The sequence below is a fragment of the Mustelus asterias genome, chromosome 1 (genome assembly GCF_964213995.1).
Source record: "Mustelus asterias chromosome 1, sMusAst1.hap1.1, whole genome shotgun sequence".
Lineage (NCBI taxonomy): Eukaryota > Metazoa > Chordata > Chondrichthyes > Carcharhiniformes > Triakidae > Mustelus > Mustelus asterias.
The window spans coordinates 45,385,115-45,410,381 of record NC_135801.1 but is presented as its reverse complement, the minus strand read 5'-3'; the positions used below and the strand labels follow the sequence as shown (position 1 = coordinate 45,410,381).

General features: G+C 46.7%; 1 protein-coding gene across 1 annotated transcript in view; it reads left to right on the top strand.

Moving 5' to 3' along the window:
- The window catches only part of gucy1b1 (guanylate cyclase 1 soluble subunit beta 1), a 213,927-nt gene that overhangs the window by 58,641 nt on the left and 130,019 nt on the right, over positions 1–25,267 (top strand). The window contains exon 5 of the mRNA XM_078212040.1: positions 5,419–5,616. Coding sequence (XP_078068166.1) covers positions 5,419–5,616 — 198 coding nt within the window. The remainder of the gene's footprint in view (positions 1–5,418; positions 5,617–25,267) is intronic.

The window sequence follows — 25,267 nt, the reverse complement described above, 5'->3', positions numbered from 1 at the left end:
GAGATATAGGAAGGATATCAGAGGTAGGTTCTTCACGCAGAGAGTGGTTGGGGTGTGGAATGGACTGCCTGCAGTGATAGTGGAGTCAGACACTTTAGGAACATTTAAGCGGTTATTGGATAGGCACATGGAGCACACCAGGATGGTAGGGAGTGGGATAGCTTGATCTTGGTTTCAGATGAAGGTCGGCACAACATCGTGGGCTGAAGGGCCTGTTCTGTGCTGTACTGTTCTATGTTCTATACATAAATAGGCAGGGAATAGAGGGATGCAGACCGTGTCGAGGCAAAAGGTCTTTAGTTTAGAAAGGCTTCATGCATTGGTCCAGACTGGGTGGCACGGTGGCTCTGGGCGGCGTGGCTCTGGGCAGCACGGTGACACAGTGGTCAGCACTGCTGCCTCACAGCGCCAGTAACCCTGGGTCGATTCCCGGCTTTGGTCACTGTCTGTGTGGAGTTTGTATGTTCTCTGCATGTCTGCGTGGGTTTCCTCTGGGTGCTCCAATTTCATCCCACAGTCCAAAGATGTGCAGGTTAGGTGAATTGGTCATGCTAAATTCTCCCTCACTGTACCTGAACAGATGCCAGAGTTTGGCAACTAGGGGATTTTCACAGTAACTTCATTGCAGTGTGAATGTAAGCCTACTTATGACTAATAAATAAACTTTAAAAGACAAGGTGGGCCGAAGGATTTGTTCTTTGTTTGGTACCATTGAGCCCTGGTTGGGGGCAGAAGTTTGAGGGCAAATCAACATCTGGCATGTGGGAGGTTTTCAAGTGTAAGTTGATAGGGATTCAGGACATTCCTGTAAGGATGAAGGATAAGCATGACAAGTTTTGGGAACCATGGATAACGAGAGATATTCTGAGCCTAGTCAAAGGGCCAAAGGAAACATTTGCCAAAGCTAGGAGGCTGGGAACACATGAAGCAAGTGTGGAATACAAGGAAAGTAGAAAGAAACTTAAGCAAGGAGTAAGAAGGCCTAAAAGGGGTCATGAAAAAGCATTGGCCAGCAGGTTTAAGGAAAATCCCGAGGCTTTTTATACATATATAAAGAGCAAGAGGGTAGCCAGTGAGAGGGTTGGCCCACTCGAGGACAAGGGAGGGAATCAATGTGTGGAGCCAGAGGAAATGGGCAAGGTATTAAATGAGTACTTTGTGTCAGTATTCACCAAAGAGAAGGGCTTGGTGGATGACGAGTCTGGGAAAGGATGTATAGATAGTTTGAGTCATGTTGAGATCAAAAAGGAGGAGGTATTGGGGTTCTTGAGAAACATTAAGGTAGAAAAGTCCCCAGGGCCTGATGGGATATACCCCAGAATACTGAGCGAGGCAAGGGAGGAAATTGCTGGGGCCTTGAGAGAAATCTTTGTATCCTCACTGGCTACAGGGGAGATGTGATGTGGAGATGCCGGCATTGGACTGGGGTAAACACAGTAAGAAGTTTAACAACACCAGGTTAAAGTCCAACAGGTTTATTTGGTAGCAAAAGCCACTAGTGGAAGGGTGCGTTTCTGAATGGAGGGTTGTGACAAATGGCGTTCCTCAGGGATCAGTGCTGGGACCTGTTGTTTGTTTGTTTGCTGTTTGTAATACATATAAACCACTAGTGTGGCTTTTGCTACCAAATAAACCTGTTGGACTTTAACCTGGTGTTGTTAAACTTCTTACAGGGGAGATCCCAGAGGATTGGAGAATAGTCAATGTTGTTCCTTTGTTTAAGAAGGGTAGCAAGAATAATCCAGGTAATTACAGGCTGGTGAGCCTTACATCAGTGGTAGGGAAATTATTGGAGAGGATTCTTCGAGACAGGATTCCCACTTGGAAATAAGTGGGCGTATTAGCGAGAGGCAACATGGTTTTGTGAAGGGGAGGTCGTGTCTCACGAACTTGATCGAGTTTTTTGAGGAGTGACGAAGATGATTGAAGAGGGTAGGGCAGTGGATGTTGTATACATGAACTTCAGTAAGGCCTTTGACAAGGTCCCTCATGGCAGACTGGTGCAGAAGGTGAAGTCGCATGGGATCAGAGGTGAGCTGGCAAGGTGGATACAAAACTGGCTCAGTCAAAGAAGACAGAGGGTAGCAGTGGAAGGGTGCGTTTCTGAATGGAGGGTTGTGACAAATGGCGTTCCTCAGGGATCAGTGCTGGGACCTGTTGTTTGTTTGCTGTTTGTAATACATATAAACGATTTGGAGGAAAATATAACTGGATACATATAAACGATTTGGAGGAAAATATAACTGGATTGATTAGTAAGTTTGCGGACGACATAAAGGTTGGTGGATTTGCAGATAGCGATGAGGACCATCAGAGGATACAGCAGGATGTAGATCAGTTGAAGACTTGGGCGGAGAGATGGCAGATGGAGTTTAATCCGGACAAATGTGAGGTAATGCATTTTGGAAGGTCTAATACAGATAGGAAATATACAGTAAATGGCAGAACCCTTAAGAGTATTGATAGGCAAAGGGATCTGGATGTACTGGTACACAGGTCACTGAAAGTGGCAATGCAGGTGGAGAAGGTAGCCAAGAAGGCATACGGCATGCTTGCCTTCATCGGCCGGGGTATTGAGTTTAAAAATTGGCAAGTCATGTTGCAGCTTTATAGAACCTTAGTTAGGCCGCACTTGGAATTATAGTGTTCAATTCTGGTCGCCACACTACGAGAAGGATGTGGAGGCTTTGGAGAGGGTACAGAAAAGATTTACCAGGATGTTGCCTGGTATGGAGGGTATTAGCTGTGAGGAGAGGTTGGAGAAACGTGGTTTGTTCTCACTGGAGCGACGGAGGTTGAGGGGAGACTTGATAGAAGTCTACAAGATTGAGAGGCATGGACAGAGTGGATAGTCAGAAGCTTTTTCCAGGGTGGAAGAGTCAATTACTAGGGGCAATGGGTTTCAAGTGCGAGGGGCAAGGTTTGAAGGAGATGTACGAGGCAGATTTTTTACACAGAGAGTAGTGGGTGCATGGAACTTGTTGCAGGGGGAGGCAGTGGAAGCGGATACGGTAGTGACTTTTAAGGGGCATCTTGACAAGTACATGAATAGGATGGGAATAGAGGGATATGGTCCCCAAAAGGGTAGGGGGTTTTAGTTAAGTCGGGCAGCATGGTAGGTGCAGGCTTAGAGGGCCGAAGGATCAGTTCCTGTACTGGAATTTTCTTTGTTCTTTGACTGGCCTCCTTCTGCACTGTAGGGATTCTTTGATTCTATGATTCTGACTGAAGTATGGTGGACAGAGCTGTTTGGAGATAGGACCACTTTTTTTTATATTTAAGTGAATAATATTTTGGAATACAGAGTAACATTTTAAACTTTGCCAATAATAGTATATTTGGAGTTGTGGCAAGCATTGCAGAGGATGCTAATTGACTGCAAGATGACAACAATAGGCAAGCAGAATGGAAAGGCAAGTAGCAGTGAAATGTTGCGCGTTGGCAGAAGGCCACTGTATATCTAATGGCACAGTTCTGAACAGTGGGCTCTGGAAGTTCTTATGCACAGACTTTGAAGGTGAGAGGACATGTTGAGAGAGTAGTTCATAAAGCATATGGAATCTTGAGCTTCAAAAGTAGAGGTACAAGGCAAAATCTTAATCAAGGGGGTGTGATTCATGCCATCATGCCGGGGGGGGGGGGGATCTAAACATACCAGCAAAATCCAGCTGCACAAAGATTAGGACGCCATCTTTAAAGGGCATCAGAACTGCAATAAACCTCCCCATATCCCACCACTGAGGCCTCGGGCTACCTTCCCCACCCCTAATCAGAGCCAGCATTCACTCCCACTCTTCTCCTCCGCACACCCCCTCCCCCCCCACCACAATCATCGTCCCCCTTCACGATAATCAGCCCCTTCTCCCCGTCCTGTAACCTCCACCCAGTCTCCAACAGTCATTGCCAGCATCCCCTACACATCTATATGCTCCCAGCCCACAACCACATTTGCATTAACTGCCCCCCAACCATGAGGCCCCTATTGGGTGCTGTCCCTTGGCACAGGGTGGCACTGCCAGGTTGACACAGTGCCAACTAGTGCCAAGGGGTATTGCCATGACACTGACTAGCCATGCCTCTTCTCTCCTGGGGGCTATACTTATCTTTTTGCCCCTAGGGAGATGCCCGCGACAGGTTCATGTCCGTGGGAGCCTGTGATTTGAAGATATGGTGAGGTGTCAAAATACGGCAGAGGATGTTTATCATAGAATCATAGAATCCCTACAGTGCAGAAAGAGGCCATCTGGCCCATCGAGTCTGCACCGACCACAATCCCACCCAGGCCCTACCCACATATCCCTACACATTTACCCGCTAATCCCTCTAACCTTTGCATTTTAGCACGGCCAATCAACCTAACCTGCACATCTTTGGACTGTGGGAGGAAACCGGAGCACCCGGAGGAAACCCACGCAGACATGAGGAGAATGTCTGTGTGGAGTTTGCACAGTGACCCAAGCCGGGAATCGAATCCAGGTCCCTGGAGCTATGAAGCAGCAGTGCTAACCAATGTGCTACCGTGCCGCCCAGTTTAATGATATTAAAATGCATGCCAAGCAGGTTCAAGCCCATAATGGGCATGAACATGATATTGCCAGCGAGGGGCAGGGATGATGCGTTATCACTGACGGGAACTGAGACTTCCGGATCTTGAGCCCCCGCCAGCAATCTCGTAGACGGTGAACATGGGCTCAAGATTTCGCCCATTGAGTACAAAAGCTGGGAAGTTACGTCAGAGCTTGTATAAAACTCTGAATAAGTATTACATCCAATTCAGGTCACCACATTTTTGGAAAGATGTCCTTGAGAGAGCATGTGGGAGATTTACCAGACTGATCCCAGGAATGGGAGAACTTAGCTACAAAGTTAGATTGGAGAACCTAGCGTTGTTCTCCTTCAAGCAAAAGAGATCGAGGGGAAACATCACAGAAAAGATTGGCAGATTTAGAAGTGGTATACAATGAAAAGCGGTTCACATTCGTTAATTGTGCAAAGACGAGGATGCAGATTGAAGGTTTTGGCAAGAGGTAGCGGGGTGATATGAGGAAGAACATTTTTATGCCGTGATTTTTAATGATCTAGAACTTGCTGCCTGCATTGGTAAAAGAGTGTATCAATAATTTCAAAAATAAATTGGATAGGCACATGAAGGAAATAATCATCTGGGGCTACAAGGATCAAGTGGGGAAATGGGACTGACTGAGCTGCTTTACAGGAAACTGACATAGACACAATGGACTTAATCACCTCCCTCTATGTTATAATGGCTATGAAATTGGCTGTATAACTCCATATCTGTCGGGGAAGGAAAATATTGTGGATGTTACAAGCTTGTGGCTTGTTTTTCACATTGCAACAATGTTTTGCTAGAAATCGAGCATATTAACAAATCGTTAATCTTTCTCCTTCCCCCACCAGAACCTGGATGCTTTACATGACCACCTGGCTACAATTTATCCAGGGATGCGTGCACCATCATTCAGATGCACAGATGCAGATAAAGGGAAAGGTCTCCTTTTACATTATTATTCAGAAAGGGAAGGCTTACAAGATATTGTAATTGGAATAATTAAGACAGTTTCACAGCAGCTTCATGGCACTGAAATAGACATGAAGGTAAGATAATATTTAGAGTTTTAATAATGAGTGTTAGAAAACCAAGATGTGTCCATGATCTATAGAATTAAATAACTTAGCACCTCCTTGCATATGTTCAGTTGCTATCTCTTATTTACCATTTTGAATGTAACTTTTTTCTTAATTTTTTTCTTTGTTTAAATATATTTATTGCTCGTCTGTATAATACAGTATATGTTTTCTTGATAGTTGGGTGGTGGTAGCTTGGATTTAGAATCTTGATTGTTATTGGACACAGCTTATCTCTTTCTTACATGTGTTCTTAACTGGGCCATTACGTGACTGTTTCCCAAGAATCAAGTCTACTATGTTGCCTTGATGTTTCACGTTTACCAAAATGATATTGTCTCTTTCATGTAATGGCATAAATAGCCATTTAAATCTCACATCAATTTTGCAAAATATTTTTTTACCCATCTTCAATATCTAATCTTTCCATCCAACATCACAAGTGCACTGTGGTTGCAGTATGGAAAATCTACTGGATGCACCACCAAGCACAACCATGGGACCATCATCAATACAAGGTCTGTAGCTACAAGAGGAAGTTGCTGAAAAACTCAGCCGGTCAGTGAACATTTATGGATGGAACAGACGAGCTCTTGTTTCCAGTACGATCTCTTCAGCCCTGTATTCTGAAGAAAGGCCCCTATCCAAAACATAAACTTGTCTGTTCTCTCATAGAAACTAGCTAATCAATATGTGTTTTCAGCATTTTCTTCCTCGTTTCAGAATTTAATGCAGGCTTTTCAATCCTAATATTATTAAGGAATGGGATAATGTGTGGGGCAACTGACGGTGGACAATGGCTGGGGATGTCAAAGATTTATTCATCTTTAATTTGAGGTTTCATTCAAATAAATCATTGCAGAATTCTGTCTCACACCTGATCAAATTGGTTGGCTGTTTAGAGGATAGGAGCAAAAAAATAATGGCAGGTGACTACAGTCAGGACTCCATAACAATGGTTTCTGCCCTTCTGTATGGGGTGAAATTTGTGGGCATCCCCAAAATGTCATGGGAATTTTTCTAGTCTCTTTCATGTCATGGCATGATTAGCCATTTAAATATCTCTCCATTTTTGCAAAATATTTTTTTACCAATCTTCAATGAAAGTTATGGTGGATGATAAAGGGATTCCTTTGGCAATTTCATGCTTATACTTTTTATAGATTTGGTTACCTTGCACAATGTGTGGAAATGAATGATTGTGGATTATTGTATGCCAGAAATTTGAGTTTGGTTAGAAATACACTTTTGTGCTTTGCTTAGAAAAATAGATTCTCAGAAGGTCACAAGTTTGAACAGAGAATAATGACACACATGTTGTTAAAAGTTTCTTCCAACTAACCACAGGAGACTCAGGGACAGATTACAGTATCATTCATGATTCAGGCATGCAGTGAACTACCCCAGAGAAACCTCTGGAGTCGCACTTTGCCTCTGATACAGGACTCTTATACAGCAATCACAAGAAGAGCATTCTAATATAACTCTCAGCTCCAAGTCACAGATACAGACTAGTTATACTGTTAGTCAGTACACAAAGCATTGTTTTAAAATTCCAGTATTGCCCATGGAGAGGTTTATAGGTTTCGCCTAAAAGCTTGTTTGTAACTGTCTATTTATCTTAAACAACCTTGCTGGCGAGTTCTGCAGATATTTGACCAGCATGTGATTTTATTCTGATGCAGGAAGGATAAATCTATCCCCCTCCTCTTTTACTAAATCATCCTTACACTCCCCCTTTTGGCCCTTCACCTAGCCCAAGTAGCCAACTTTCCATTATGCTCCTCTGTTCATAACTAATTTTTAGATATAATTGAAGCGGTATAATTGCATATAAAATCAGTGTTAACATATGATTGCATAGACCTAAAAGATGCTCTAGCTCTCCCTTCACCTTGTCCATCTTGTAGTTAATTCTTATTATTATTTCTCTCTAGCCTTCAATTTTTCCAATCCAAATTTTACTTTACTTTTACTATTACATTCCCCACAGAGAGACTGATTTTATCAGTGCCTTGATCATTTAAAAAAAAAAGTTCCCTTATTACCCAGACCGTATTAATTATGTCATGTCAAGCTGTTTGTCAAGTAGCTGAGCAAATCCCATTCTTCAATGCAGCTGCACCATACATCCTCATATGTTAGCTCATTCACAAGTTACAAACCACTTCTGCATTCTCATATTTGTGTGCTAATTTTGTCTTTCATCCTCTGTTGGAATCTCACGTTTCGTCAGTCATCTCCACATATCTTGTTTTCTGCTGGATGTAGTTTCTTATTTCTTTTTGACCAGGCTTTCTATTCAGGTAGTGTTCTTTTGTCATGCTTAGTGGCATATCTCTGCCCTCTCCAAAAATCATTGTTTTGCATTTGTGGAAGGTTTATCAGGTCTGTAGGGATTGTGCTGGGTGTCAATTTCATCGTCCTGGATTGCATTGTCTTTAAAAGGATGTACCATTCAATAATTCTATCAGGATCTTCTCTAAGTCAAAAGAGGTCTCCTGTCTCAAGATCTTTCTGTATTTCCCTTGTATGGCCCCAATATCTCAGATGGTCAACAGGTTATCAAATTCAGTTCTCTTAAAAGTTCATAGGCACAGACAAACATATCTCCAAGAAAAAAGCTGTCACCTCATTCATCTCATCGATACTTTCCTCTCACTAGAATATTCATCAATATCCAAATTTACACATTGCATTGAATTACACTTTCAGGAGTTCTGGAGAATATTTACAGTGAAATAAAACATAAAATATTCTCATAATATCTTGAAAACAGAATCCAGGCGTAAAAAACATTTCTGTTTTTTTGGGGTCTGGAATCAAACAGAAATGTTTGATTCCAGGCATTAACAAAATTTTGCTTGCTTGTTCTTTCCCTTAGTATCAGGTCAATTCAATTTGAAATGCTTGAAATAGCAACTCGTGTCCAGATATTTATCAATTCACGCGCCCCTCAGCTAACCAACATATTCGGGCACACATCAGCTAATCTGAATCAGTGAAGCCTTCTGACACACTGATTATGAACCCACTTTATACTACTCCCTTCCAACTTCACTCTCAGCACAAAGCAGACAGCGTCAATAAACCATTGCTCATTTCTTAACTCTAATCATATCATTTTTTGCAAAGCAGTGGTCCACTAGGTAAGTAGTTTATAACAATGGGGAGAACAAGACAGTGAAGCTTTGAAGTAAACTTGAAGGCTGATAAACATCAAACAGAAATTAAAAGTCATAAACACCCAAGTGTACCTTTGTGAAACAATATCCTTTTCCTGTTACTGCTCCATAGTACAACCCTTGTGACTTCTGCAGAACTCGATTTGATTGCTCCTTCCTCTGCTCCGATGCCCAAGAGCACCTGAGCAAATGTCCTTTGGATTTTGGAACCTGTGAGGGCTCTGCCAAAGAATCCCCTTTTTACACCTATGCAAGGACAAGCCATTTGGGAAAGAGGCAGCATGTGGTATCTGTCTTGAGGAAGGTGACAAAGGATCAGGAGAAGAAACTCATTGCGCAGATCTCCTCTTCCATGGTCCCTTTCTCCCTCTCATGATCCACCTTCAATTCCCTGCTGCCGAGAGCTGGAGAACATTTTGTTGTACTACAGTGAGGCACTGAATGGTTTATGTAATGACTTCAATGAGGCCATTGAGGCTGGCCTCTTAGAATATGAACTCCCTCATTGAGCTCTCAATAAAAGATGTCTGTCATTGAGCTCTATATTACTTAGCCAATCAGGAAGCCTTTGTTGTGTATAGATAACTGAGAGTGTCAGGTCTCCTGGCACTCCGAGTGCTGACTCAGAGCTTGTAATACACTATGAACTTAGAGAGCTTGTAAATAAAAGGGAATCTGGTGAAGGGATACCAACCTCCGCTGACTTCTTTCAGTTCAGGTGAGGCTTTCCTCCATCTTATTTAATGTGACACACATGATGTGCAGACCATGATTTGCTTGCTGTGTCTGTTGCTTTATGCAGTTGGCCACTCTTTCTATGAAGGTCATATCAGCACCAATGTCTGACACATAATGATACTCATGATGGAGACTGACTCCTTTGATCTCTCTCCAAAAGTGTGAGATGCCTCTGGAAAGACTGGCAAAACCTCACATAAGGACTCTAGAGGATTGGGAAATCTTTAAAGGTCAGCAGAAAGCCACGAGAAAAGCTATAAAGAAAGGTAAGATGGATAATGAGAGTAAACTAGCTCAGAATATAAAAACAGATAGCAAAAGTTTCTACAAATATATAAAACGAGAAAGAGTGGCGAAAGTAAACATTGGTCCTTTAGAGGACGAGAAGGGGGATGTAATAACTGGAAATGAGAAAATGGCTGAGGCATTGAACAGGTATTTTGTGTCGGTCTTCACAGTGGAAGACACAAATAACATGCCAAAAATTGATGACAGGAAGGCTATGGCAGGTGAGAACCTAGAAACTATCATTAGCACGAAAGAGGTAGTGTTGGACAAGTTAATGGGGGTAAAGGTAGCCAAGTCTCCTGGTCCTGATGGAATGCATCCCAGAGTACTAAAAGAGATGGTGGGAGAAATAGCAAATGCACTAGTGGTAATTTACCAAAATTCGCTGGACTCTGGGTTGGTTCCCGCAGATTGGAAAACAGCAAATGTGATGCCACTGTTTAAAAAAGGAGGTAGACAAAAGGCAGGTAACTACAGGCCAGTTAGCTTAACTTCTGTAGGAGGGAAAATGCTTGAACCTATCATCAAGGAAGAAATAGCGAGACATCTGGATAAAAATTGTCCCATTGGTAAGACGCAGCATGGGTTCATGAAGGGCAGGTCATGTTTGACTAACTTGGTGGAATGCTTTGAGAACATTACATGTGCAGTGGACAATGGTGAACGTGTGGATGTGGTGTATCTGGATTTCCAGAAGGCATTTGACAAGGTGCCGCACCAAAGACTGCTACATAAGATAAAGGTGCACAGTGTTACGGGTAATGTATTAGCATGGATAGAGGATTGGTTAACTAACAGAAAGCAAAGAGTGGGGGTAAATGGGTGTTTTTCTGGTTGGCGATCAGTGACTAATGGTGTGCTTCAGGGATCAGTGTTGGGACCGCAATTGTTTACGATTTACATAGATGATTTGGAGTTGGGGACCAAGTGTAGTGTGTCAAAATTTGCAGATGACACTACGATGGGTGGAAGAGCAAAGTGTGCAGAGGACGCTGAAAGTCTGCAAAGGGATATAGATAGTCAAAGTGACTGGGCGAGGGTCTGGCAGATGGAGTACAATGTTGGTAAATGTGAGGTCATCCATTTTGGTAGGAATAACAGCAAAATGGACGATTATTTAAATGGTAAAAAATTGCAGCATGCTGCTGTGCAGAGGGACCTGGGTGTCCTTGTGTAGGAATCTCAAGGAGTTGGTTTGCAGGTGCAGCAGGTAATTAAGAAGGCAAATGGAATTTTGTCCTTTATTGCTAGAGAAATGGAGTTTGAAATCAGCGAGATTATGTTGCAGCTGTATAAGGTGCTGGTGAGGCCACACCTGGAGTACTGTGCACAGTTTTGGTCTCCTTACTTGAGAAAGGATATACTGGCACTGGAGGGGGTGCAGAGGAGATTCACTAGGTTGATTCCGGAGTTGAGAGGGTTGGCTTATGAGGAGAGACTGAGTAGACTGGGGCTATAGTCATTGGAATTCAGAAGAATGAGGGGAGATCTTATAGAAACATATAAGATTATGAAGGGAATAGATAAGATACAAGCAGGGAAGTTGTTTCCACTGGCGGGTGAAACTAGAACTAGGGGGCAGAGCCTCAAAATAAGGGGAAGCAGATTTAGGACTGAGTTGAGGAGGAACTTCTTCACACAAAGGGTTGTGAATCTGTGGAATTCCCTGCCCAGTGAAGCAGTTGAGGCTACCTCATTGAATGTTTTTAAGGCAAGGATAGATAAATTTTTGAACAGTAAAGGAATTAAGGGTGAGCGGGCAGGTAAGTGGAGCTGAGTCCACGAAAAGATCAGCCATGATCTTATTGAATGGCGGAGCAGGCTCGAGAGGCCAGATGGCCTACTCCTCTCCTAGTTCTTGTGTTCTTGTGACTCAAAGAAAAGAACAAAGAAAAATACAGCGCAGGAACAGGTCCTTCGGCCCTCTAAGCCTGCGCCTATCATGATGCCTGCCTAGACTAAAATTGTATGCACTTACGAAGTCCATATCCTTCTATTCCCATCCTATTCATGTATTCGTCTAGTTGCCCCTTAAATGCTGCTATTGTACCTGCTCCCACCATCTCCCCAGGCAGCACTTTCCAGATATTCACCACCCTCTGTGTAAAAAAAACTTGCCTCGCACACCTCCTCTAAACTTTACCCACGCAACTTAAACCTATGTCCCCTAGTACTTGAGTTTTCTACTCTAGGAAAGAGCATCTGACTATCCACTCTGTCCATGCCACTCATAATCTTGTAAACCTCAATCAGGTCACCCCTCAACCTCCGTCGCTCCAGTGAGAACAAACCTAGTTTATCCAACCTCTCCTCATAGCTAACACCCCCAAACCAGGCAACATCCTGGTAAACCTCTTCGGTCCCCTCTCCAAAACATCCACATCCTTCTGGTAGTGTGGTGACCAGAATTGTAGACAATATTCTAATTGAGGCCTAACTAAGGCAGCTGCAGCATGACCGGCCAATTTTTATACTCAATGTCCCGACCGGTCAAGGTGAGCATGCCATATGCTTTCTTGACTACCTTATCCACCTGCATTGCCACTTTCAGTGATTGTTGCACATGTACGCCTAGATCTCTCTGCCTGTCAGTACTCCTAAGGATTCTACCATTTACTGTATAATTCCTACATGCATTGGACCTTCCAAAATGCATTACCTCACACTTGTCCAGATCCATCTGCCATTTCTCTGCCCAAGTCTCCAACCAGTCTATATCTCGCTGTATCTTCTGACAAGTCTCTTCACTATCTGCAACTCCACCAATTTTTGTGCCCTCTGCGAACTTACTAATTGGAAGACACAAAGCAATAACTCAGTTTTTTCTCTCCACAGATGCTGAGTTTTCCCAGCATTTTCTGTTTTTATCTGACCAATTTTCTATTGCTGCTCCTGGATAGTCTTCTTCATTGAGACACCCTTTCTCCAAATCTCAGCACTTGCATCCAGCTAAGCAGATCCTGAAAGGTCCTGCACCTTGTAACAGGGAATCTCCATCACCTCTACTGCTCATTTGTGATGTGCACTTGACAACTTAAATCCAAATAGATTCCTCCTCCTCTGCTGTCAGGGCCATCTTGTGCTCTCTGCCTCCTTCTGGTATTCTGTGCTGTTTTCTACAAGGAGAGAAAGAAGAGACCCGAGTGTGAATGTACAATATTTTCAGTGGGTACATGGATAACATTGCTAAAGGGCTATTGTGAAGAATGGATGTGACCTTGAGTGTGAGTGTCAGTAGTGACTGCGGATATGAGGAAGTGTTGTTTTTTGTTCATTGGATGTGGACATCACTGGCTTGGCCAGCATTTGTTGATCATCCCTAATAGCCTTGCAGATGTTGGTGGTGAGCCGCCGCCTTGAGCCGCTGCAGTCCATGTGGTTTAGGTACACCCACAGTGCGGTTCGGATTTTGACCCAGCAGCAGTGAAGAAACAGTGATATAGTTCCAAGTCAGAATGGGATGGCTTTGACATGGAGAAAAATAAATAATTACTCCTCAGACCAGCGCACCATTCAGGTGAACACATTCCTGTCTTTGAAGGCACTGCCTCGCATCCCCATCTGACCAGCCACAAATAACGCACTTAGAATCACTTAGAATCATAAAATCACTATGGTACAGAGGGAGGCCATTCCGTCCATCGACAATCCCAATCCCACCCCAGGCCCTATCCCATAACCCCACGTATTTACCATGCTAACCCTCCTGAAACTAATGGTCAATTTAGCATGGCCAATCAACCTAACCCACACATCTTTGGACTGTGGGAGGAAACCGCAGCACCTGGTGAAAACCCACGCAGACACGGGGAGAACGTGCAAACTCCACACAGACAGTCGACCCAAGGCTGGAATCGAACCCAGGTTCCTGGAGCTGTGAGGCAGCAGTGCTAACCACTGTGCCACCGCACATTTCAAACTCACATCCATTCTTCATAGAACATAGAACAGTACAGCACAGAACAGGCCCTTCGGCCCACAATGTTGTGCCGAGCTTTATCTGAAACCAAGATCAAGCTATCCCACTCCCTATCATCCTGGTGTGCTCCATGTGCCTATCCAATAACCGCTTAAATGTTTCTAAAGTGTCTGACTCCACTATCACTGCAGGCAGTCCATTCCACACCCCAACCACTCTCTGCGTAAAGAACCTACCTCTGATATCCGTCCTGTATCTCCCACCATGAACCCTATAGTTATGCCCCCTTGTTATAGCTCCATCCACCCGAGGAAATAGTCTTTGAACGTTCACTCTATCTATCCTCTTCATCATTTTATACACCTCTATTAAGTCTCCCCTCAGCCTCCTCCGCTCCAGAGAGAACAGCCCTAGCTCCCTCAACCTTTCCTCATATGACCTACCCTCCAAACCAGGCAGCATCCTGGTAAATCTCCTCTGCACTCTTTCCAGCGCTTCCACATCCTTCTTATAGTGAGGTGACCAGAACTGCACACAATATTCCAAATGTGGTCTCACCAAGGTCCTGTACAGTTGCAGCATAACCCCACGGCTCTTAAACTCCAACCCCCTGTTAATAAAAGCAGAATGACCGACTGCGTATATTGTCTAATTATTCGTGTGCTGGGAATGGCAAAGTTTACACTTGAACACAGATGCCTTTCTACCTTTCTCAGCAGGACATTCAACCTCTTCTGGGAATGTACGTCAGCTGCCTCTTCAAGCTGTGCATGCTTGTCCTCTGCTGATCCTTTCTTCCTCATGTCTATGAGGAACCTCCTTGAAGACTCTTCTAGACCACAGCATGATGTCCAGAAATATACCCGAGAACCATGGTGCAATTTTGTGGATTCACAATTGTCTAGTTTCTGGCTGATATCTGGCACTTTAGAAATACTTCCATGCAGATCCTTGTGGAGTTACTTGCAGATGCAGCAAGCAGTTAGGAAGGCCAATGGTTGATTGGCCTTCATTGCAAGAGGATTTGAGTTCAGAATTAGAGATTAGGGTGGCTACACAGGCCCTTGGTGAGAGCACACCTGGAGTATTGTGTACAGGTTTGGTCTCCCTATCGAAGGAAAGATGTACTTGCCATAGAGGGAGTGCAACAGAGGTTCACTAGACTGAGATCGGGATTTGTGGGACTGTCCTAGAAGGAGAAATTGGTTCAATTAGGCCTGTAATCACTAGGGTTTAAAAGATGAGAGGAGATCTGATTGCAATGCATATAGTTCTAACAGGGCTGTACAAACTAGATGCAGGGAGGATATTTTCCCTGGTTGGGGTATCTAGAGTAAGAAGTTTAACAACACCAGGTTAAAGTCCAACAAGTTTATTTGGTAGCAAAAGCCACACAAGCTTTTGTGTGGCTTTTGCTACCAAATAAACCTGTTGGACTTTAACCTGGTGTTGTTAAACTTCTTACTGTGTTTACCCCAGTCCAACGCCGGCATCTCCACATCTGGGGTATCTACAACCAGGAGTCAGTCAAAAGATACAGGGAAAACCATTTAGGACTGAGATGAGGAAAGATTTCTTCAGAGTAGTGAACCTGTCAAATTCTCTACCACAGAAAGTTTCTTCCTCAACTTCTGCAGTTTTTTTATCTTCTCTGGCTGTTGGAAGGTTGTTTGTTTGTTTTTCTTCGGTTACACCCCCTTTTTGTTTTATCCCCAAAACTAAAAAGGACATGGCTGGTATGAGTGGGAGGCCAGTATACTGCATTCGGTGTGGGATGTGGGAGTTCCTGGAGACAACTTGCCTCCCGGAAGTCCATATCTGTGCCAGATGTGTGGAACTGCATCTCCTGAAGGATCGTGTAAGGGAGCTGGAGCTGAGGCTCGATGAACTCAGTTTAGTTAGGGAAAATGAGAGAGTCATAGATAAAAGTTATAGTCAGGTAGTGACACCAGGGTCTCGGAAGGAAGACACGTGGGTCACGGTTAGGAGGGGTAATAGTCAGAAGGGTGATGTGCCAGAAAGCACCCCAGTGGCAGTCTCCCATAAGAGAAAGGGATGGGCAACAGATGGGAGAAGGGAAGGGAGTGAGCAGTCTGTGGAGGGATCCCCTGTGGTTGTCCCCCTCCACAATAGGTATATTGTTTTGGATTCTGTGGAGGGGGATGACCCTCCAGGGGTAAGCCACGAGGACCAGATCGCCTCCACGGGGACAGGCTCAGGGGTCCGGAAGGGAAAGAAGGGGTTTAGGAGAGCGATAGTTGTGGGGGACGCAATAGTTAGAGACACGGACAGGCGCTTCTGTGGGACTGAACGAGAATCCAGGATGGTAGTCTGCCTCCCTGGTGCCGCGGTACTGGATGTCTCCGAGAGGGTAGGAAGCATATTTAAAAAGGAAGGTAGTCAAACGGATGTGATTGTACACATTGGGGGAAATGATGTAGGTAGGAAGAGCAGGGGGGTCATACGAGAGAAATTCAGGGAGTTGGGTGCTAGGCTAAAAAGTAAGACCTCCAGTGTAGCAATCTCTGGACTGCTCCCGGTGCCTAGTGCAAGTGAGGCTCGGAACAGGGAGATTCTACAGTTGAACGCGTGGCTAAAGGACTGGTGCAAGAGGGAGGGTTTTAAATTCATAGATAACTGGGAAATCTTCAAGTCAGGATGGCAACTGTACAGAAAGGATGGGTTACACCTTAACTGGAAGGGAGCAAATATCCTGGCTGGGAGTTTTGCTCGAGTGTTTCGGCAGGATTTAAACTAGTGTGGCAGGGGGGTGGGGAACAAAACAGGAGGTCAGTAAATACTGAGGCTGGGGTCGAGCTGGGGGCCAGGGCAAGGCTAGCTAAGAAGAGGAGCACTCTGGAGGAGGAGGACCTGACTGGGCCTGGAGGTCTGGAGTGCATCTGCTTCAATGCGAGGAGTGTAACGGGTAAAACAGACGAACTTAGGGCCTTAACGCTTGTGCGGAATTTGGATGTGGTTGCGGTGACGGAAACTTGGTTAAAAGAAGGACAGGACTGGCAGCTGAATATTCCGGGGTATCAGTGTTTTAGGCGAGACAGAGGAGGGGCTAAAAAAGGTGGGGGAGTAGCGATATTAGTTAAGGAGCATATTACCGCGGTGCAGAGGGTAGACAACTTAGAGGGGTCATGTACTGAGTCGCTGTGGGTGGAACTCAGAAACAGGAAGGGTGCAGTCACTATGCTGGGGGTGTACTACAGACCACCCAACAGCCCACGGGAAGTGGAGGAAAGGATATGTCAGGAGATTCTGGATAGGTGCAGAAAACATAGGGTTGTTGTAGTGGGGGACTTTAATTTCCCTGGCACAGACTGGAAAGTGCTTAGAGCTGGGGGACCGGACGGGGAGGAATTTGTAAAATGCGTACTGGAAGGTTCTTTGGAACAGTATGTAGATAGCCCGACTAGAGAGGGGGCTATACTGGACCTAGTTCTGGGAAATGAGCCCGGTCAGGTCGTCAAAGTTTCGGTAGGGGAACATGTGGCAAATAGTGACCACAACTCTGTTAACTTTAGGATAGTAATGGACAAGGATGAGTGCTGTCCTACGGGCAGGGTGCTAAATTGGGGGAAGGCTGACTATAGCCGGATTAGGCAGGAATTGGTGGATGTTGATTGGGAGAGGATGTTCGAGGGTAAGTCCGCGTCTGGCATGTGGGAGTCTTTTAAGGAACTATTGATAAGGCTGCAGGATAGGCATGTGCCTGTAAAAAGTAAAGATAGGAAAGGTAAGATTCGAGAGCCGTGGATAAGCAGGGAAATTGAGGATCTGATTAAAATGAAAAGGGAGGCGTACGTTAAGTCCAGGCAACTGAAAACAGATGGAGCTCTGGAGGAATACAGAGAGAGTAGGAAAGATCTCAAACGGGGAGTTAGAAGGGCAAAAAGAGGGCACGAGATGTTCTTGGCAGGCAGGATTAAGGAGAATCCTAAGGCATTCTATTCATACGTTAGGAACAAAAGAGTTGTCAGGGAGAAAATCGGACCTCTCAGGGACAAAGGAGGGGAATTATGCTTAGAACCCAAGGGAATAGGGGAGATCCTAAATGAATACTTTGCATCGGTATTCACGAAGGAGAGGGGCGTGTTAACCGGGAGTGTCTCGGAGGGAGGTGTTGACCCGTTAGAGAAAATCTCCATTACGAGAGAGGAAGTGTTAGGTTTTTTAGGGAACATTAAAACTGACAAAGCCCCAGGGCCTGATGGCATCTATCCTCGACTGCTCAGGGAGACGAGAGAGGAAATTGCTGGGCCTCTGACGGAAATCTTTGTCACTTCTTTGGACACGGGTGAGGTCCCTGAGGATTGGAGGATAGCGAATGTGGTCCCGTTGTTTAAGAAGGGTAGCAGGGATAACCCAGGAAATTATAGGCCGGTGAGCTTGACGTCCGTGGTAGGGAAGTTATTGGAGAGGATTCTTAGAGACAGGATGTATGTGCATTTAGAACGGAACAATCTCATTAGTGACAGACAGCATGGTTTTGTAAGAGGGAGGTCGTGCCTTACAAATTTGGTGGAGTTTTTTGAGGAAGTGACAAAAACGGTTGATGAAGGAAGGGCCGTGGATGTCGTCTATATGGATTTCAGTAAGGCATTTGACAAAGTCCCACATGGCAGGTTGGTTAAGAAGGTTAAGGCTCATGGGATACAAGGAGAAGTGGCTCGATGGGTGGAGAACTGGCTTGGCCATAGGAGACAGAGGGTAGTGGTCGAAGGGTCTTTTTCCGGCTGGAGGTCTGTGACCAGTGGTGTTCCGCAGGGCTCTGTACTGGGACCTCTGCTATTTGTGATATATATAAATGATTTGGAAGAAGGTGTAACTGGTGTAATCAGCAAGTTTGCGGATGACACAAAGATGGCTGGAATTGCGGATAGCGAAGAGCATTGTCGGGCAATACAGCAGGATATAGATAGGCTGGAAAATTGGGCGGAGAGGTGGCAGATGGAATTTAATCCGGATAAATGCGAAGTGATGCATTTTGGAAGAAATAATGTAGGGAGGAGTTATGCAATAAATGGCAGAGTCATCAGGAGTATAGAAACACAGAGGGACCTAGGTGTGCAAGTCCACAAATCCTTGAAGGTGGCAACACAGGTGGAGAAGGTGGTGAAGAAGGCATATGGTATGCTTGCCTTTATAGGACGGGGTATAGAGTATAAAAGCTGGAGTCTGATGATGCAGCTGTATAGAACGCTGGTTAGGCCGCATTTGGAGTACTGCGTCCAGTTCTGGTCGCCGCACTACCAGAAGGACGTGGAGGCATTGGAGAGAGTGCAGAGAAGGTTTACCAGGATGTTGCCTGGTATGGAGGGTCTTAGCTATGAGGAGAGATTGGGTAGACTGGGGTTGTTCTCCTTGGAAAGACGGAGAATGAGGGGAGATCTAATAGAGGTATACAAGATTATGAAGGGTATAGATAGGGTGAACAGTGGGAAGCTTTTTCCCAGGTCGGAGGTGACGATCACGAGGGGTCACGGGCTCAAGCTGAGAGGGGCGAAGTATAACTCAGACATCAGAGGGACGTTTTTTACACAGAGGGTGGTAGGGGCCTGGAATGCGCTGCCAAGTAGGGTGGTGGAGGCAGGCACGCTGACATCGTTTAAGACTTACCTGGATAGTCACATGAGCAGCCTGGGAATGGAGGGATACAAACGATTGGTCTAGTTGGACCAAGGAGCGGCACAGGCTTGGAGGGCCGAAGGCCTGTTTCCTGTGCTGTACTGTTCTTTGTTCTTTGTTCTTTGAAGGGGGGGAGGTTTAACACAGATATCAGAAGGACATATTTCACACAGAGGGTCGTGGGGGCCTGGAATGTGTTGCCGGGCAAGGTGGTGGAGGCGGACACACTGGGAACGTTTAAGACTTATCTAGACAGCTATATGACCGGAGTGGGAATGGAGGGATACAAAAGAGTGGTCTAGTTTGGACCAGGGAGCGGCGCGGGCTAATTGTTCCTTGTTTCTCGTTTCAAGGCTTCATTCTATGATCATCTTGCTGGTGCCAGTACAGAGCGAGACTGCGGATAGTTGGGAACCTGTCTCGGGGGCAGGGAATTCATATGGTGTTCATGGAAGTGGAAATGACTAGGGTTGGGAAGCATTTTCCGATCAGGGCCATTGTGATCTCCTGGACTCGTTTCGATCGCCTCAGGGGGTCGGAGAGGAATTTCCCAGATTTTTTTTTTTTTCCCCATATTGGCCCTGGGGTTTTTCACTCTGGGTTTTCGCCTCTCCCTGGGGATCACATGGTCTGGAATAGGGGGGTGGGGGTGAGTTAATAGGTTGTAATGAACAAAGCATCGTAGCTGTGAGGGACAGCTCGGTGGATAGGATATTGGTATGTAGATAGGCTGGAAAATTGGGCGGGGATCCTGGATTCAGGATTCAATCCTGGACCGGGGAGCGGCGCGGGCTTGGAGGGCCGAAGGGCCTGTTCCTGTGCTGTATTGTTCTTTGTTCTTTTGTTCTTTGGAGAGTTGGGCCGGAATTCTTGCCGGCGGGATTCTCTGGTCCCACCGGCAGCGCATGGGTTTTCCGCCAGCATGGGGTGATGTCATTAGGAATGGCCATTGACAGCGGCAAGACCAGAGAATCCCATTGCTAGCAAACAACATGCCACCTCCCACCGGTGGGAAGCATGTGGATGGGAAGCCAGAGAATCTCACCCTTTGTTTTTCTTTCCTCCTTCTATCATCGATCTATTTTCAGTTTCACTACTGACTCCGGTCGGTATCATCTTTTTTTAAAAAAAAACGTTTTCAGCTCCTTTATTTTGAACAGATGGAGGTCGTGTTCTCCTTCAAAATCTTCCAAATCTTGCTGCCTGCAGTCTCACAGGGACTACTAACAGGGGTGCCCTCCTTCCCGCGCCCACCACAGCCTGTGCTCAGGTCAGGAGTCTGAGTCTCAACCTCTTCATCTCTTGCTCTTTCGGGAGAGGTCCTGTAGCTAATATCTTCTGTTAAAAACTTTCCAACCTATTTTCTTCCCTATTCCCAGAAGGCACTAACTTCACTTTCACAACTTCATGTCTTGACTACCTGAAGTTCCTCAGTGCAGGGATCACTACCCAGATAGCCTACAGGCTTTGTTAGATAGGGAAACCTACAAATCTCAGCTTCTCACTTTCCCATGCATCTGGGACAAGCCCCGCAGCTCCCTATGGCTCTTCTTTCCCTTTTTAGCCACAGAACTGATCTAACTGAAGTAATTCTCTCCCTTCCATCCAGATTTCTTCTTTTTAAACCTGAAACACAGCTCTGTTTCCTTTGTTTTCCTCTGCTCCAGAAAAAAAGCTATAGCACTCCTAAAGGCTCTTCATTTTACCTTTCTGTGTCTATTCAAACCTCTTGACTTGACAGCCACACAGTGTTCGCTACTTTGACTGCTCCTCAGGGACTGGCACTACCTCCACAACTCTCTGGGCAGAATTTTACGACCTCGTTGCACCCGTTTTGCGGCGGGAAAATTTCATAAAATCGGGCATACAGCGGCGAGCAGGAATGGTGCCCATTTTTGCGCCCATTCCCATTTTACCATGGAAAAAAAATCAACACGATCAGGAGCCCGCCCAAAATGAATGAGATGTTAATTTACATGTTTTTGCATTCACAATGTCATTCGCAAACTTCATGCCCAATTATCCTAGCTCACCTGCCTTTACGACCTCATTTGCTGCAAACGGATCGTTCTGGAGAACCCCTCCTTTATAAAAGTCAGATCCTGGTGCTTGATCAGTGAGAGTGAACGGAGAGGTAAGTCTTTGTGTTCAAACTGCTCGGTGCTGCTCAGAGGGGATTGTTTCGTAGCGGACATGCTGCATTTCGGGTCGGCGGGGCCTGCGAATGTATGGAGGGTTGGGGGGCTGTTGTTCATGGAGGCCAACCTCGGACCCTCAGCATGGACCCGGGTCTAATTGCTGACCTCGGGTCTTAGGGATGCCTCTGGGTCCTCGTACAGACAGCAGGAAGCATAGTTGCAGGTGCGGGATGTGCTGGAAACTCTGCAGTGGCAGTGCTGCAACCTGAGGACCTGTCAAGCAGCAGCGTCTGTGGGTGTGTTAGTGGGAGGGGGGAATGGGGGTTACCATGTTGCTGGGGGCCTGTGGGGGAGGAATTGGGGGCTGTGTTGCTGGGGGTTGTGGACGGGAATGGGGGGGCTGTGTTGCTGGGGGGAATAGGGGAGCTGTGTTGCTGGGGGGGAAATGGGGGGGGGAAATGGGGGGCTGTGTTGCTGGGGGGCTGAGGGGGAGAATAGGGGGTGTGTGGGGGGAATGGGGGTGTGTGTTGCTGCAAGGCTGTCGGGGGGATGGGGGGGCTGTGTTCCTGGGGTTGTGGGGGAGAAGCAGCGGTCTGTGTTGCTGGGGGGCTGTGGGGGGAATGGGGAGTGTGTGTTGCTGGGGGGCTGCGGGGAGGAATATGGAGGGCTGTGTTGCGGGGGGGTTGTGTGGGGGTAATGGGAGGGCTGTGTTGCTGGGGGGTTGTGGGGGAGAAGCGGCGGTCTATGTTGCTGGGGGGCTGTGGGGAGGGGGGGGAATGGGCGGTCTGTGTTGCTGGGGTGCGGTGGGAGGGAATGGGGAGAGCTGTGTTTCTGGGGGGTTATTTGGAGGTAATGGGAGGGCTGTGTTGCTGGGGGCTGTAGGGGGGGGGAATGGGGAGTGTGTGTTGCTGAGGGGCTGTGTGGGGGTGAATGGGGGGCTGTATTGCTGGGAAAGCAGAGATCTTTCACTTCACCACCTGTCTCTCCCCTTCTCCAAATCCCCCCCCCCCCCCCCCCCCCCCCCCCGTCAGATTGCCCAGGTTGTACCACTTACAGGAGGAGAGGGAATCAGCCACTGGAAGCAGGATGTGGCCGCCATTCTCCCCGGTGTGGGGTTGGGCAGGAGAAGGTGTGAGTGGAGACCCTGGCAGTTCCACGTGCGAGTGTCCTTTGAGCAACTGTTGGACATCGCATGCCGCCGAAGACTCCTGCTCTGAAAGGAGACAGTGCAATTCTAAACCACCAGTGGAGACCTTTGTGGCATTTCACAATCATCCATCCACAAGTGTGTGAAGGAGGTCACAAATGCCCGGTATGCCCAGGCTGGACTCTATGTCAAATTTGGCCTGGACCAGGCCAGCAGCAAGCCTGGGCTGCAGGATTTGCAGCCATCGTGGGGATGCCAAATGTGCAGGGGGCTATAAACTGCACCCACATTGCGCTCAAGGCCCGGTCAGGAATCCAGGAAGTTTCATGAATTGAAATATCTTTCATTCGTTAAATGTACAATTGGTGTGTGACTAATCTCAACATGCCAGACACTCTGGCAGCATGCATGATAGCTTCATATTGAGGAGTTCTGATATCCCAGAGGTCTTTGAGGAGGATCCCAGGGTGCAGGGATGGCTCACAGGGGACTTGGCTGATGACGCCTGTGCGGAGGCCTGAGACTGAGGCGGAGACCCAATATAATGAGGCCCACATTGCCATCCATTTAATAGTAGAGCAGTGCATAGGGCTCCTCAAGATGCGGTTCAGGTGCCTGGACCTCTCTGGCGGGGCCTTCCAATGTTGCCCCCTGATATTGTCCCGCATTGTGGTGGTGTGTTATGCCGTACGTAACCTGCGCAGCAGTGAGGCAACCTTTTTGAGGAGGAGGGCGTGGAGGCCAACCAGCTGGGCATCACTGGAGAGGAGACCGCCAAGTAGAGGGAGGAGGAAGATGAGGAGGACGGTGATGATGAACGACACCACCCAGGCGCTGGAGGGCTGGGGGCAGCAAGGATCAAGCTTGCAAGGGTGACGAGGGAGGCCCTGATCAACACATACTTTGAGCAATAAGAGGCTTTGTTGCCACATGTGGGTTCCATTCTCTCCCACCCCCCCCCCCCGCCCCAAACCCCCCTGGAGTCCTACAACATTGTATCACCAGTGGGCCTGGGTACGCTGTGTTAGTGAGTTTCTATGGCCAGCAGGAGGGTGATGATGACTCATTAAGCACCATTGTGATGATACCCTGGTGCAAAGTAATCTGACTCTCAGCTGTGCTCCACATGCACGCTGGCACCTGGGCCCATATCTGGGTAGTGGGTAAGGGATCAGTAAACCCCCATTCAGGGTGGGGTGGAGGAGGGGAGGGAATCTCTCGTGGGCTCTGGGGATGCCATGGCAGATGGTCTAAGTCGCTGCCAATGCATGCCACCCACTAGCCAGTGATATATTTGAGCGCCTTCATTTTCTCAATGACAGAGCATTGAGGGGCCTTGCCCACTGACATCAACATGCAGGGTCCCTCCGGTGACTGTCACGGGAAGAACGTTCCTGTTAGAGGCAAATCTGAGACAAGTTAGTCACAGGTGAAATAACATTTATTGGTATCTTAATGATAAGTGATAATAGAAAAACATGTGAACAGGACACATTAAAGTGCCTAAGTACTCTATCTATCTAGTGCTGCCCTTCACCCGTGCTATCTTAGTGCCGCAACAGCTTCTTGACTTTACGTGGCTGACCACTATGTCTCGGTGTTCCCCAGGATGTATATCGGAGATGGTGGTGGCCAGCTGCCTACTGTGCCCTGTGGCCTGTGATGCCCTTGGCGATCATCCTCTGGAGGGCAGGACCATCTCCACCCATTGAGGACCCTGGCTGGCTTCCAGGTGTCACGGATGTATCCATGACACCCTCTTCATCCTGCTGACCCTGAGATGCCCCAGTGTCAGGAAGGGGGGGGTCAGAAGGTGTAGCCACAGCCACAGTCTCCGAACTGGAAGGCATGGTTTCCAGCCCTTTCTCCTCCCTCTGGGTTCCTGTGGGCTCCTCAGTCACTCCATAGAACATAGAACATTACAGCGCAGTACAGGCCCTTCGGCCCTCGATGTTGCGCCGACCAGTGGAACCAATCTAAAGCCCCTCTAATCTACACTATTCCAATATCATCCATATGTTTATCCAATAACCATTTGAATGCTCTTAATGTTGACAAGTCCACGACTGCTGCAGGCAGGGCATTCCACGCCCTTACTACTCTCTGAGTAAAGAACCTACCTCTAACATCTGTCCTATATCTCTCACCTCTCAATTTAAAACTATGTCCCCTCGTGCTAGCCATCACCATCCGAGGAAAAAGGCTCTCACTATCCACCCTATCTAACCCTCTGATCATCTTGTATGCCTCTATTAAGTCACCTCTTAATCTTCTTCTCTCTAACGAAAACAACCTCAAGCCCCTCATACAATTTTCCCACCATACCAGGCAACATCCTGGCAAATCTCCTCTGCACCCTTTCCAACACTTCCACATCTTTCCTATAATACAGCGACCAGAACTGTACGCAATACTCCAAATGCAGCCGCACCAGAGCTTTGTACAGTTGCAGCATGACCTCCTGGCTCCGAAACTCAATCCCTCTACCAATAAAAGCTAACACACCGTACGCCTTCTTAACAACCCTATCAACCTGGGTGCCAACTTTCAGGGATCTATGCACATGGAC